The sequence below is a fragment of the Desmodus rotundus genome, chromosome 5, assembly GCF_022682495.2.
Source record: "Desmodus rotundus isolate HL8 chromosome 5, HLdesRot8A.1, whole genome shotgun sequence".
NCBI classification, from domain to species: domain Eukaryota; kingdom Metazoa; phylum Chordata; class Mammalia; order Chiroptera; family Phyllostomidae; genus Desmodus; species Desmodus rotundus.
Window position 1 is genome coordinate 22,928,507 of NC_071391.1, and position 16,412 is coordinate 22,944,918.

The window sequence follows — 16,412 nt, forward strand, 5'->3', positions numbered from 1 at the left end:
TTATTTTATTTCTTAGATTTGGGTGGATTACATCAATTTCTTAAAGGGCGTGTAAGTATTTTTATAGTTTTTTTTTTCCCCACTGTGCACAGTTGATTTAACTATAGTATAATTGATGGCCTTTCTTATCCAACACCAGGGAGGCTGTTGGGTCTTACGCAGAAAATCAGAGAATAACAGCCGTCCGAAGGGTTTATCAACGAGGTTGTGTTAATCCAATGATCAACATTGAACAACTCTGGAGGGACTATAACAAGTACGAAGAGGTAAATTAGGCCAGAGTAGTTATTGTAACCAAGCCAGTTTAATTTTCACGCATTGTGGATTTGCGGATTCTAGCCTTTCTGGTATCAGGTACCTGGGTATCAGTGCTGCACATGTCTTTTCTATGTTGATTATAATGAAAGAACACTGCTAATGTTTTTGCAAGGTTTTGAGAGTCTCGTATTATGATGAGTTGTTTTTAGAGGATATTCTGGAAAAATTGAAATTCTAACAAACAATTTTTATTCAGTGCTGAACTATCCACACAATCATATACATACATTGCCATTGATCTCTTATGAAATGGTATTTTTTCAAAAGTGTTTTTAACATCCCTGGCTGGGTTGCTCCATTGGTTGGAGTATTGTCCCATATACCAATAGGTTGTGGGTTTGATTCCCAGTCAGGGCTCATACCTGGGTTACAGAGTTTTATCCCTGGTCAGGTTGAATACAAGGAGGCAGCCAATTGATGTTTCTCTCTGTCTCTTTGCCTTCCTCTCTCTCTAAAAGCAATTAAAAAAACCATATCCTCAGGTGAGGATGAAAAAAGTGAAAAGGAATTTTTTCCAGCAGTAATGATCAGCTGCAATGCACCACTTTCACCTAGTTACAGATATGGGTGTTGGCTTGCATTTGTCAGGAATGGAGCTGCAAGTCAAGGTTTTTGGCTCATTGGCATATCCTTTAACCATTAGAGCTAAGAAGTAAACGCACATGCCAAATAAGCTTCATCACTAAAAGAAAGTTCCTCATAAGCTCTGGGTGGGTAGCTCAGTTGGTTAGAGCATCATCCCAATACCCGCCAGGGTTGCAGCTTTGATCCCTGGTCAGGGCACATAAGAATCAATCAATGAATGCATCAATAAGTGGAACAACAAATTAATGTTTCTCTCTCTCTCTCTTCACACCCCCACCCTGCCACATTCTTTCTCAAATATTTTTTTTTTAATGTTCCTTATGTGTTCTGTGGTTTGGAAGAACTATGTAGAGTATTGAAATCATTCCTTCATAGGTATGAGCAGTGGTTCTCAAAACTTTTGGTCTTGGGATTTTCAAAATATTGAAGACCACAGAGAACTTTTAATATAGGTGTTATATGTCAAAGTAGCATATTGACGTTAAAACTAAGAAGTTTTAAATACTTTTTTAGTCATTTAAATTTTACAATAATAAATTCTTTACCTTTTAACATAAGTAGTATTAAAACAAACTACTTTCCAGAACAAGAAAAATTTTAGTGAGAAGAATGGCATTGTTTTATATTTTTGCAAATTTCCTTAATATCTAGCTTAATAGAAGAGAGCTAGATTTGATCAGCTTCTAAATTCAATCTGTTACGGTATTGAATGTCATGTAGCCTCTGAAAACTCCACTGTGTATTTGTAATAGAGGCAAATAATGTCTTAGTATTATATGAAAATAGTTTTGATATCAGGGACCCCACCGAAAGGGTCTTGGGATGCAGGAGTTTACTCTTTGAGAACTCTTGGACAGGAATGGTAATGTTCGTGTCTGCCCCCTACCTCTGCAGTTATTTTCTTTTATTTTTTTATTTCTTTTTTTCCCCCTACATGGCTGTTCACCCACATAAATCTGTACATCATTCTTTATTACTGATATTAGAATTGTATGGGAAATAAAGAAGTTTTCATTACATAACTTTTAAAATTTCTGATATATGGAAATTTTATTGCCAGTTCAGTAAATGAATAATTATGCTAATATTAAAATATAGCTAATTTAAAACTAATATGTTTTCCTTTTTTTTTCTTAGGGTATCAATATTCATTTAGCTAAAAAAATGATTGAAGATCGGAGTAGAGATTACATGAATGCTAGGCGTGTAGCAAAGGTACGAAATTCTGTCAGGCCACTCAACATAAGAACTTTTCCTGTCTGGTATTACTCTTAATATTTTCAGTCATTAGCAGTCTTAATGACAGTTGCAATGTTTGAGCCAATGATAGATTGGAAATGAAATACCTCTTTACAGATATGTAAAAGGGCAAAATAGAATAAATCGAGTTTGGAAGAAAATTTTCAAATATAGAATCAGGTCATAGAGACAAGGTTCCAACTAGAATTGAAGAAATTCTTATCCTACCCTCCTGTCTGCTCATGCGTATCTGAATACTGTCCCACTCTGTTGTCCCATAACAGCTCTCAGGAACAGACTTCTGTCCTGTGAACATACCTTTTCGTTAATTGACACCATGAGAAGTTAGGGAAAATAGCCTGGTAATACAAACTACTGAAATTTAAAAGGACAGATAGGTTCTCCACAGATGTCAGTAATGATGCCACCAGATCATCAGTCATGTTGATCTGTCCCAGACAGTGACCTCCTAGATTACCTATAGAGAGGGCCCAAGGGCGTTCTCTTCACCCAGTCCTGGCAACCTGTTCTTGGGGAGGTAAATCTCTGTGATCTTTCTCCCTGCTCTTAAACACTTTTTAGATTATATTAACAAAGTGCCATTTGGAAGAAATAGACATTTTAGCAAAGTATTCCAAACGGATCAAGTCCACCCTGTGTATCTGTATATGTGAGTTGTTCTAAGCTCATCACAGAATGCTAAATGTTTATTGTCTAGGAATATGAGACAGTAATGAAAGGTTTGGACCGCAATGCTCCCTCAGTGCCTCCTCAGAATACTCCTCAAGAAGCTCAGCAGGTAGATATGTGGAAGAAATACATACAGTGGGAAAAGAGTAACCCTCTTCGTACAGAAGATCAGACGCTTATAACAAAAAGAGGTAATAAGATTAGACCTCCTGGGACTCCAGTTGCATGTATGTTAGGCCACTTGATATTATCCCATAGGTTACCGAGGTTGTTTTGTACCCCCAGTCTTTTTTTCTCTTAGGGTTTTCAGCTTCAGTAATTTTTATAGGTCTATCTCCATGTTCACTGAGCTTTGTTTTATCATATCCAATGTCCTGTTTAGCCCATCCAGTGAATTCTTCACTTCAGGCATTTTACATTTCAGTTTATAATTTCCATTCTAGAAATTTTTTAATAGTTCCTATCTTATAGTTTCCTTTTCTCTGTTGCAATTTCACATTCATTACCATCTTTTTCTTTATATCCTTGAACATATTTATACCAGTAGTTATAAAATCTTGGCTAATTTCAACAACTGGGCCATCATGGTGTTGGTTTCCTTTCTCTTGACTGGGTCACATTTTCTTTTGGATTTTGTACATATGTACAAACAAATCACTGCAAAGCTGGATTTTGTTATCTTCCTCTGAAGAATGTTGAGTTTTATTTTAGCAGGGAGTTAAGTTACTGGCAGATCACCTGGACCTTGTGGTGGGTTGGATAGGTCTGTTTTAGTTGTGCCCTTAATCTCAGGGTAAATCTCTTAGTTCTGGGACACAGTCTTCACTCCTAAGACATAAAGGAAAGTACAAGGTGTTTACCCAGACCATCTAACTTGCTGGGACTCAAATTCCAAACTTGGTCTCCATTACAATGGGCAGCTGCTGAGATACCTGTTCAGCTCTTTCAGCCTTCCAGCTTTGCTTTCTGCTTGGGCTCTTTGTATTCTTTCCTGTGTATATATATTTTAGGGGTCAACTAAAGATTTGAGGGCATGTATGCCCAGATTTTCAGGCTCCACCAACTGTGGCTGTCTCTTTTGGGGAGTTTCCCCCCTAGTTTTCAGCTGCTCTCATAGCTCAGAACTCAGTGGTATGCATCTCAAACCAGTAAGACTTCAGCATTTGACTGAGTCCTAGCTGTCCCCGAGCTGACACACAGGGGCACGCCCTTTGAGGAGAAAAGCCATGTTAAATACGCTCTCACTCAGTGCGGTTCTGAGTTTTTACTAGCTCAGTCTTCTCTGGTTTCTGTTGTTTTGGCCATTCTCCAGTGCCTTTAAATAGTTGCTTCTGTGTTTTTCAGTTGATGAATTTTATTTCCAGGAGAGTCAATCCAATACAAATTACTCTGCCATTGCCAGAACTAGAATTTGGAACGTTCAAAAGTTCCTCACTCTTGCCTTGCTCTCTTACCCTTATGCCTTTGAAGTACTGGATTTTGTTTTGTTTTGTCTTTGCCTACACCGTTTTTGTATCTACTCCTGACATTCTTGCTTTCCACTTACTGTGTCATCTGACCAGCTTCTTTCCCTTCTTCAGATTTCGCGTTAGATGTCAGTTCCTTAGTGAAGCCTTTCTTGAATCCCTAAGCTATATTAAGTGCTGCTGCTGTAAGTTTCAAGAGTACCCTGTACTTTCCTCATCACAATACTTAACTACTTTCTATAATTATTCTCAACGTTTTTTTTTTTCTCGGTATACTGCAGACTTCTTGAGTATAGGAAGTCTTACTCACTGGTGAAATCATGGTGTCTTTCACATTCCTAGCATATAGTTGGTGCTCAATAAATATTAATTTAATAAATGATGGATGGATGGCGCTTGGGAGGATGATGGTGCCAGAAATCACTAAAGCTTTTTATTTCTAATTATGATTTATTATTGAGTGCTCTATCTTAGCTTAATAATTTAATGATGATGCCTGTATTGATAGTTTCATAAATAATATTGATTTTAATTGAGTGTTGTGATTGTCTTTCCTTAGTTATGTTTGCTTATGAACAGTGCCTGCTCGTGCTGGGCCATCACCCTGACATTTGGTATGAAGCCGCCCAGTATCTTGAACAGTCAAGTAAACTGCTGGCAGAGAAGGGGGTGAGTATTCCTTTTCGTCCCTCTTGGTATTTTCATGGTTTTGGTGTAGCAGTAATTTGCTAAAAGTGTAACACTGAATTTTGGTAATAAAGTGTGAATGTTGGCCCTGCCTGGTGTGGCTCAGTGGATTGAGTGCCAGCCTGTGAACCAAAGGATTACCAGTTCATTTCCCAGTCAGGGCACAAGCCTGGGTTGCAGGCCAGGTCCCCAGTAGGGGGCGCATGAGAACAACCACACACTGATTTTTCTCTCCCTCTCTTCCTCCCTCACCCTCTCTCTAAAAATAAATTTAAAAAATTTTTTTCAAAAGAGTGTTAATAACTTTGTCAATATGAATTTTAGTAACACTCTTATATGATTAGACTTCCTTAGTCAGAATTTTAAGTATAGTGGCTTTTTTTTTTTTAATGTAGTATAGTGATGAATCATTTAGAGTACTTTATGATTCTTCTATTAAAATAGTGGATTAAGTCTTTGGAATATTTTTAAAATCCAGAAATATATACGTGTCTGAACGTACATACATAATGAGTATGTATTTTATTCTCTTTAAGCTATATGAAAATTATTGAGCATGAGCTTTTCTTCTTCTTCTAGGATATGAATAATGCCAAATTATTTAGTGATGAAGCTGCTAATATATATGAAAGAGCCATAAGCACTTTATTAAAGAAGAATATGCTCCTTTATTTTGCATATGCAGATTATGAAGAGGTGAGTAAAAATAATTACAGCTTTCTTATAACTGGATTTTTTACTGCAGGACTGGATTTTTTTTTCTGGTTGCCTCTTTGCCAAGAATATTGCTTTGGTAGACAAAGATGATGCAAAATGAACATTTACTAGTCCTCCGCTCATCATATATTTATGCTCAAAGCAGGTGCCATTGTGGGATGCAGCCTCTGGATTCCTCAGAGCTCAAATCCTGCTTGTTTAGAGTATATATTTATACCCACTTCTTCTCTACCACCTTAGAGTCGCATGAAGTATGAGAAAGTTCACAGTATATATAACAGACTTCTGGCAATTGAGGATATTGATCCCACCTTGGTGAGTAACATTACGAATCTCTTTCCCACTTGCAGTCTGCTTTAACAAACAAACAAAATGCATTTACATACAATAAAAGTCACTGTTTTTATTGTGTAGTCCTATGAATCTTGACCAATAACATTGAGTCATGGGACTGCCATCATAATTAAGATATATAACACTTCAGTCACTTCCCAAAATTTCCTCATGTGACCCTTCGTAGTCAACCCTTCTACTTTCCCAATCCCTGGCAATCACTGATCTGTTCTCTACTCAGTTTTCTTTTTAAATGCAGCAATATGAAACAGCCACAGTGGGGCTTTCTCCATCTAATACCTTCTTCGTGATCATGATTTGAAGCCACTTATGCCACATAATATAAATATAGTAAATAAATATAATAAATATTTCTTTTTAAAAAATGGAGGCAGGAGAAACCAACATCCTGAGAAGGTATTGGATAGAAACTCACTTTGTCCTGAATTCTGCTCTATAATAATGGTTTTCAAAGCCTTGAGTTTCTGTAATAGTGCAATGAAGCTCTTTCAGTGGGAGGGAAGGGGGAACAGGCCAATGCATGGGGCTCTAGACCCTCTGCCTCAGGTCAGCTACAGCTATACTGCTTTTTTGTTGGTTTATATTGGCATTCCACTGCTCTAACTGTTGGCATTTAATAATCATTTTTTTATTTTTAAATTTTATTTGTTGATTTTAGAGAGGAGGGAGGAAGGTGGAGAAAGAGAGAGAGAGAGACATTGATTTATTGTTCCACTCATTTATGCATTCATAGGTTAATTCTTGCATGTGCCCTGACTAGGGATTGAACCTGAAACCTTGGCATATTTGGATGACTCTCAAACCAACTCATCTACTTGGCCAGGGCTTAATAATCATTTCTAAATTCATTTAGCAAACCTCTCTGTACTGTGCACTGTGGTAGATTCCAGTAGTATGACAACAAACTAGATAGATTTTCTTTTCTCAAGGAACTCATAGTTCATTCATTTAAGCACTCATCTATCAATACTGGGTAACAGGTTGATGTCATGAAAACTGGGCAAATAAGGCCCTGGTCAGTGTGGCTCAATGAATTAAAGTGCTGTCCTGTAAACCAAAAGATCGCAGGTTTGATTCCTGGTCAGGGCACATGCCTAGGCTGTGGGTTCATCCTCAGCGGGGGGCAGGGGTGTGGGCGGGGACGTGGGCATGACGTGGGCATGTCCTGAAATCAACCAATGGATGTTACTCTCTCACATCACTGTTTCTCTCTCTCTCTTCCTCTCTCCCTCCCCCTTCCTCTCCTTCCTCTCTAAAATCAATAAACATATCCTTGGCTGAGGATTAAAATAAAAATAATGTTAATACAAGAACAAATTGGCTTGTGGATTTAGATAGTGCAATATCTATAATTTACTTTCTGATTTCTTGGGTATTCATGATTCTTTTCTTATAGAGAAAAACATTGTATTGGAATATGGTAAGTCTGATTTGGATGTTACATGGATCCCATTCTACCTACCTAATAGAAAACAAATACTCGTTTTTGCATAGGTATATATCCAATATATGAAATTTGCAAGAAGGGCAGAAGGTATCAAATCTGGAAGAATGATATTTAAAAAAGCAAGAGAAGATACCAGAACCCGCCATCATGTCTATGTCACTGCAGCGCTCATGGAGTATTACTGTAGTAAGGTAAGAGCTGCAACAGAATATAAAACAATTTCCTTTATCTGAGATACATTAATTAAAAGAAAGGTATTCCTAGTTTTCGTTATTAAGTTTTAATTGCTCATGTCATAAAGGAAGCCTGAGTGTATCGTGTACAGTAAGTAGTATGGAGTATTGATTCAGACCCCACTGCCTGCTAATCTCTGCCTTATTAAACTGCGGATTTCGGAATCTAAGCCCCCTTGAGTGATTTCCAGCTCAGCAATTTTTACTTAATATGTTTTAATTTCCATTTTAATTCTTATTGTACTTTGTCATGTTTAGATATTATATTTTTAATATCCTTTTGAGTATCTTGTCCGTTGTTTTAGGGAAATAAGTACTTTCCTCTCTTTACTTCTAGGACAAATCTGTTGCCTTTAAGATTTTTGAGCTGGGGCTAAAAAAGTATGGAGATATTCCAGAATATGTTCTGGCCTATATTGACTATCTTTCTCACCTCAATGGTAAGTAGATTCTAGGTCTATAATGATTACTTAATATTAAGCCATCAGTGTCATTCTCTGAAATTATGTTGCTGGTTTTTTTTCCTTTTTGAATATGTTATAATTAGGTCCTCACACCAGAATCAGGTACTTGATAGGCGCTCAAGAAATATTTGTGGCCTGTCAACCACGAATTTATATTTATTGGCAAATAGTAGATGCCTTTGACACTGCATAAAGAATGGTCTTTGATGCATCATCAGAAAGTCCCATCAGTAGTAGGAGAAAGCCACAGATTTAGAGTTGGGAGACACAGAGTCGTTGATGCTCATCTCTGATGACTCTGGGCAAATCATCTCTTGTGCCCAGTCTGGGGGAAGGGGTAGGAGGTGATAAGACAGGACAGACGAAAACAAACAAACAAAAACTCTAGCCACCAAAACTCAAAGATGCTCAAGTAATAAAGTAAAAGGATTTGAGGCTACTGAGGAAGCAATTTCAAAAAACAAACGTTATGTTTATTTAGCATCTTTAGTTTTATTTTCCATGTTCTGTCATAATAATAATAAAAATGGCCATCCTTTGTTGTGTTCCTACCTTATACCAGGCACTGAGCTAGGAGGTTCATATGTACATGTATGTATCTCATTTAGTCCAGTCACCCACAATCAAGGGCGTGTAATTTTTTCACTAAAAATTCTCTCATTAAAATTGATTTAAGAAAGCAATATATAATTATATGCTATATAAATGATTATATAACTAGATATCACAGGTATATATCAATGAAATGATAGTTTCAGAAAATATATAGCATTTCATATACCTAACTAGTAGAAAATAAAAAAATTTAAATATGATTTTGTATTTCAGCTTAGTGATTCTACACTCTGGAAGAGAACTTAACTCTTAAAAAGTGAGACAGTGGAGCATTTAATTAAAAATCTTTTTTCTTGTATGAAATTAATCTTCCTCACCAATTTAAATTTTTTTGCTTTTTTAGAATAGTTACTAGTATGTACAGTATTTGCTGTTCTAAAATGGACAATGATATCTGATGTCAGCATTTTTGTCTCTTAGATAGTCCATCATTCATTCATCCATCCACCCATCTGTCCATCATTTATTCAGTACATTCCGGTACTAGGGTCTGAGAATAGAAAGGTGAATAGGGACATTCTTCCCCTCAGAGCATTCTCATGGGGGAGTCAGATGTGTAAATATAATTACACCATCAGCTGGTCCTTAACTGCAGCATGAGTCCTGGGGTTAGGTGTATAAACTTGTTTCAGCTTTCTCACCTGCAGAACAGTCATAGTAAGAGTGCCTCTCATAAGGTTGTTGAGAGGATCATACGGGGTTTGCATGTGTTTGACTTACTTATGGAATGTGGTAAGCATATTATATATAAATGTTAACTATTTCTGATACGGTGGCAATGATGAAAAAAATGTGCTAAATTCCGTAATAGAACCTGGAATGAAGTATTAAATACTTAGGAAGCACAGAGAGGAGAGTATAATGTAAGTTCTGAGTGCTGAGCACTTGAAATGTGGCTAGGCCGAAATGCAGTGTGCTACATGGGCCAAATACCAGACTTCAAAGAATAGGTATGAGAAACAGAATGCAAAATATCTTAATTTTTCAAATAAATTACATGTTGAAATGATAATAATTTAGATATATTGGGTTAAATGAAATAGATTAAGGTTAATTTTACCTGCTTTTACTCTTTTAAATGTGGCTAGCAGAAAATTTAAATTACATCTTTGGCTTGTATCATATTTCTGTTAGACACTGCTATCTAGAAGGTGACATAGAAAAGGTGACAGGAGATGAGCAATAGTTAGTTAGCCAGATAAAGATACAAGAAAATGCATTATTCCAGGCAGAGAACGATGTGACAAGCAGTGGAAAGTCACATGGAAGGGTAACGAGTGTGCCTTGAGCAAAGCGTGGAGCACAGCAAAAAGAATAAAATGCAGGATTTACATACCGTTTTTTAAAGTACAGTATGTTAAGTTTAAGGCGAAAGCCATGAATATGGTGTCATCTTTGGTTTACTACATAATGTACTCAGTACACACTATTTTTATCCAAAAAATTTTTATTTTTCAATATAAATTGAGTTTACATTCAATATTGTTTTATATCAGTTTCAAGTTACAACATAGCGGTTAGAGAGTCATATACTTTACGAAGTGATCCCCCCAATATTTCCAGTACATAGTTCTTACAATATTATTGATTATATTCCTAGGTTGTACTTTACATCTCTGGCATTCAATACATTTTTAATACATGTTCAATACATTTCAAACCTCTTGGTTTCACTTTGCATGTGGACATAGAGTAAAACTGAGTAACTACCCTGAGGCAATAACAACCAGCTATTCTGCTGGAGTTTTTTTTAATCCCCACCCAAGGATATGTTTATTGATTTTAGAGAAAGAGGGAGACACATCGATGTGAGAGAAAGACATCGACCAGTTGTCTCTTGCACACTCCCTGCCATCCCACAACCTAGGTATGTGCCCTGACTGGGAACTGAACATGCAGACTCTTGGTGTACTGTGTAGTGCTTCAACCAACAGCCACCCAGTCAGGGCTCTGCTGGGTTTTTTTTTTTATAACTTTATTTAGGTATAATTCAGAACCATAAATGCACCCATTTTAAAAATATATTTAATAATATAATAAATATATAATAATTGAATTGGATACTTGAATATTAATAGATCCATTAGAGCTTAGCAAGACGTATCGTTTTCCCACTTCAAACTACAGAGGACCTCCCAAGACTCTTTAAGTTTTAATCTATTTCTAATGACCATTCTTTTTTTGTTTGATTACAATTTTTGTAAGTTTATTTGAGCCAGACTGATGACATATGCCTAGGAGCAAGATCTCGTGTGTTCCTCTGGTGACCATTCTTAATTAATTTTCCATTTGCATATTTATTTACCAGTCTAGACATTATTGTACCAATACAAGAATTTAAACTTAAATATAGTGTCATCCTGGTGTTGGAAAATAAAAACTCAAGTATATCTAAATTCAAGCTTGCCATCCTTCACATTCAGTGTATTTCAAAAATATCAATAGTCTTGACACTTCTAATGCCAGGCAAATAATGTAATTTTCATTATTTTTAAAAGGCAAATAGGACCCTGGCTGGTGTAGCTCAGTGGATTGAGTGCTGGAGTGTGAACCAAAGGGTTGCTGGTTTGATTCCCAGTCAGGACATATGCCTGGATTGCAGGCCAGGTCCCCAGTAGGGGGCGCTCGAGAGGCATCCACACATTGATGTTTCTCTCCCTCTCTTTCTCCCTCCCTTCCCCTCTCTAAAAATAAATTTTAAAAATATTTTTTTTAAAAAAAGGCAAAGAGGATGCCAGACTCAGATATCACACAGTTACAGTTTTACATTACAACTGCAGTATACTGAAGGAGGACTGAACTACAGATAAAAGGACCTGACTTCTAGTTATAACTCTATTACTCAGTAACAGTGAGCCAGATCTACTCACCTAATTTTTTTGAACTTCAAGTTTCCTCATCTATAAAAATTAGGTATGATAATAGTTACCTTTCTGCATAGGGTTTTTGTGAGTATTAAACAAGATAATGTATGTATACATATACTGTTGAATTATAAAACTGATGTTTTTTAATATTTTAAAACTCTTCTATTATCCTAGAGGACAATAATACCCGAGTTTTGTTTGAACGAGTTTTAACTTCTGGAAGCCTTCCTCCTGAAAAGTCAGGGTAAGCCATTGTGAAAACTCAGTCAAGTTCTAATGTGGCCTGTGTACTTGAATTGTGATCTGTGGAATGAATGTTTGCTTGTTGACTATAAGTTTCAGGAGAAATTCCCCTTCTCTCTTGAAGCTTAACTTACAAATGCCTGCCTACAATATTTTCATACTTGTTTAAGATAATTATATTTTAGTTTTTGCATACTGATAAGAATTGTTTTGAGAGATGCCTTAGCAATTTATATTATTTTAATATATCTTCTAGTTTACTATATCTCTAGAAATTGATGTGAACAAATTAGAAGTGTTCTGAAATTTTTACCTCCCTTGAGAGCACAGATTCTTACAGGTTGAAAGTTTGATTGACATAAATAGGAACAATGTGAAATAGTGATACAATGGAAATAGTAAGGCTTTGGAGTCTTGGGTTCAAATTCCAGCTTAGCCAACTGTGCCTTGGGCAGATCTCATAACCTTACCAATCCTTACTTTCTCACTGAGTAACAATAGTACCTACCAGTGCAGAATTTTTGTGATAGTCCTATACCTGGTATGTAATAGACACTCGGTATATTACTGTAGTACAACAGTACCTAATGACACTTAGGTAGAGTCTCAGAGAATTAATTTTGGCTATTAGAATAATGGTGAGGCAGAAATTGATTTCCAGTGATCCATATTAAAGGGGAAAAATGGAGAGTTTTTATATTTTTATTCATACATTGAATGAAGAATGAATTCTACATTATATTTAATGCCACTCAACAAAAATGGTGGAGCCACATTATTCTGGAGAAATTGGAAATCTATCCAGATTCCTTTTTCTATTCTTCCACCTAGAATTTACCTTTTCCAGGGTAAATTATTCCTCTTAGTGACCACAAAGGATAGGGATGTATGCTAAATAAGTAAAAACTCACAAAAGGGCTTGAACACAGAAGTATTGAGAGTGAAATATTATGTCTATAATTTACTTTAAATACTTCAGCAAAAACAAAACTATGGCAAAATGTTAACAATTATTAAATCTAAGTAATGATATATTTGTTACACTATTTTTCTGTAGTTCGGAAATCTTTATAATGAAAAAGAGACATACTTTTTAAAATGGAGAGGGGGAACTTAAGGTTTTTTTGTAAATGGACTCCCTGTCCCAAACCCAGAATAATTAGGTATTGATTATTTTCTTACAGAGAAATTTGGGCCCGATTTCTGGCTTTTGAAAGTAATATTGGTGATCTAGCTAGTATACTCAAAGTGGAGAAAAGACGGTTTACAGCATTCAAAGAAGAGTATGAAGGAAAAGAAACAGCTTTACTGGTAGATAGATACAAGTTCATGGATTTATATCCTTGTTCTGCAAGCGAACTAAAAGCACTTGGTTATAAGGTATGTACTTGGGATCAAGATGTGTGTAGTGTCCTGACTTTTCCAATGTTTTAGAATACCTCATGGATAAACTTTAAGTTCTGAAGTACAAATTGATCTAGATTTAGGATAGATTTGCTCAGTTGGTTGGAGCGTCATCCCATAGATGGAAAGGTTGCAGGTTTGATTCCTGGTCAGGGCATATACTTGGGTTGCACGGTGCATACCCTGCTTGGGGCACATACAATGAGGCAATCAATTGATGTTTTTCTCACTCCCTTACTCCCCTCCCCTCTCTAAAAGCAGTGAGTGTTCTTGGGTGAGGATAAAAAAGAAAAAAGAGTTCACGGATTGTCCTTGGGTTTATGAAACACTGAGTAACAAAAGTACTGAACAAAACGAGAATTAAAATGAGATTTAACAAATGCTTTCATTCTTTCCCTTAAATTGTCAATGCCTTGTGTCTGGTGGGCAGATGGAGGTGTTGGGAGGGAAGCAAAGCAAAAGAAATCTCAATGTCATCTTAGGTATTGCATTTTTTTCTAATAGTTCTTAAAACTGATGAATGTCCCTGGTGACCAGTGTGGCTCACTTGGTTGGACATCGTCCTGCAAACCAAAAGGTTGCTTCTTTGATTCCTTGTCAAAGCACATGCCTGGGTTGCGGGTTTGGTCCCCCCTTGGGGCATGTATGAGAGGCAATCAATTGATGTTTCTCCCTCTCTTTCTCTCTTCTCCTGTCTTTAATTAATAAATGAATAAATAAAATCTTTTTTAAAAAACTGATGAATGTTTTTTGACATGAGATCTTACCAAATGTAGTTCCTGTTGCATATTTGTAGGTATAAAGAAGAAATATTACAGCTTGGTAAATCAGTAAATTTCTTTGAGGAATCTGTATCTTTAAAACAGTTTCTTCATTGGGGCCCTGAGGAAATTAGCTTATCTAGGAATGGAACTCCTCTGTGTAGATCACTGCGTGGTAAGAAAACAAATCTGGCTACCTGAACTTGTTCAGACCAGGAGGAAGAATTAATGTTTATGCAACCCCAGAAATAGCCCTTGCTGAGAAGAACCATTGTTCTATTATTTCTGGATTGTTCTCTGTCATGTTAACAAAGACCAAGATGGAAATTCAAATGAAGAGTCCCAGATTGGTCCATTTAATCTAACCAGCATTATATTGGGTATTCCTGACCATCATTCTACATTTCCTCACTGCCCTCTTGTGGCCTGGGTCTCACTGTTCTGCTGTCCAAGCCAGATTAAAATGTTTGAGAAAAACCACCCATAATTAACCTTTAGACCTTTTTAATAATGGAAGCTCCAGTCCTGTGCCAGTCCCAGATTCCTATTCTGAAGTCTAAGGGGTTACTGCCCATGGCTGAGCAGGTTCTGCTTCTAGTTTTTAACAATTTCTTAGTGAAAACCCAAAGACATTTTGGCTGTGTGGATTTATCAGAAAAGGCTATTTGTGTGTAGCATGAGAGCAGAAATGTGAGAAAAAAGTAATTTCCAACAGGCCTGCTAATTTAGATTTGCCACCAAGTGCATTTGAGCAAATTTTGAACGTGAAATGCTCTTATCTCTTGATGGTGGCAAAATGGGTTCTTTTGGTTCTCAACAGGCAGATTGACACAGGTTGCCTATAGTAGAGAATCTTCTTTGGGGGAGGGTCTCAACAGGTGGATGTATCGCTCCCTTTGGAGAGTTGCTCTCAGCCCGGTGCGGCACTGCCAGTACACTAAAATGAGGACTCTGATGGGTTTGCAGTCAGACAGGCCTGTGCTCCCGGTCCTCTCTCTACTTCTTGGCTGTATGACCTTGGAAATAGCAGAGCCTCTCTGAGCTTCACTCCCTTCTCTAAAATGGAGATGTTACTATTTGCCTCATGAAACAAGGAATAAATGGTTAAAATTGTCTGACAAATAGAGGCTGCTCAATAAGTGTTCTTTCTTCCTATAATTGTATATTGAGGATAACTTTTTATTAAATAGCAAATCTTATTAACTGACATAATCAATAAAACAAACTATTTTAGCTTTCATGAAGCACATCCTCACTTAGTCTAGCTTCCTCACTTAAACTGATAGATGTTGTTTAATCCCAGTGGAAAGGGAGTGTCAGAAAAATATTTTAAATTACAGATTTTCTTCCAAATTACTCCACTCCAGTCTTATGTATTTACCCACAAAAGCTTGTATCTATCTGACAAAAGTCCCATCTGCCAACACTGTGTCTAAATGATTGTTAACTGGGGTTGGGTAAAGTTATAAAACACCAAATCTTTAGAGCCTTTTAGCTTTCTTTGTTGAGTGTTTTAACAATCTTTACCATCATCAAGTTCTTGCGTATTCCTCTCCATTCTCTCTTTCTGTGGTTTTTACCCAATTATTCAGTGTATCCTCAAGATTGTAGAACTGCACAATTATAGTCTGTAAGTCCCTTTTTCAGGTCTAGGATTCTTCTGTTCTGCATTTTCAGGATGTCTCCCGTGCTAAGCTAGCAGCTATAATTCCAGACCCAGTTGTAGCTCCTTCTATAGTACCTGTTCTGAAAGATGAAGTGGATAGAAAACCAGAGTACCCTAAACCAGACACTCAGCAGATGATTCCATTTCAGCCACGACATTTAGCACGTAAGCCATGACTTTAGATCCAGTACTGATTTCAATCCAGAGGTGTGGGGGGCAAAGTATGTGACCTTTCCATTGTAGGTTATTAAAGAAGGGTCACTATGACAAGTGACTGGACTATAATCTTTGAACCATGTTAAGAATTTCTTAAAGAAAAAACAAAAAACTCAGTGACTTAAGATTCCAGTAACTCTTTTTGGCAGTGATACTTAAGACCGTTTTCAGAAATGCTGCTACGTACAGATTACCTGTACAGATGGAAACTTACTTCAGTGATGTTATTTGCTATTATTTATGCTTACTAATGGGCACTAGTCCCTCTAGCTCCTATTTGAACCAGGTCCTTATGATTAAATATGTTGTTGAGTAATTAACTTTAAACAGGATTACTGAACAAAAATGACTTGTGAGGCTTAGAAAGGGTGTTTGACAAAAATGGACTTCAGTTTAGACCCTGGGTTGTCTTATGCAAAGTTTCTTGTTTATTCTTCTGC

General features: G+C 36.6%; 1 protein-coding gene across 1 annotated transcript in view; it reads left to right on the forward strand.

Annotated features, from left to right (window-relative positions):
* The window catches only part of CSTF3 (cleavage stimulation factor subunit 3), a 71,026-nt gene that overhangs the window by 51,937 nt on the left and 2,677 nt on the right, over positions 1-16,412 (forward strand). Inside the window, exons 7-18 of the mRNA XM_024558694.3 lie at positions 17-51; positions 140-266; positions 2,041-2,118; positions 2,861-3,023; positions 4,858-4,967; positions 5,565-5,681; positions 5,943-6,017; positions 7,551-7,694; positions 8,074-8,176; positions 11,857-11,926; positions 13,110-13,305; positions 15,768-15,921. Of these exons, the coding sequence (XP_024414462.2) occupies positions 17-51; positions 140-266; positions 2,041-2,118; positions 2,861-3,023; positions 4,858-4,967; positions 5,565-5,681; positions 5,943-6,017; positions 7,551-7,694; positions 8,074-8,176; positions 11,857-11,926; positions 13,110-13,305; positions 15,768-15,921 (1,372 nt within the window). The remainder of the gene's footprint in view (positions 1-16; positions 52-139; positions 267-2,040; positions 2,119-2,860; positions 3,024-4,857; positions 4,968-5,564; positions 5,682-5,942; positions 6,018-7,550; positions 7,695-8,073; positions 8,177-11,856; positions 11,927-13,109; positions 13,306-15,767; positions 15,922-16,412) is intronic.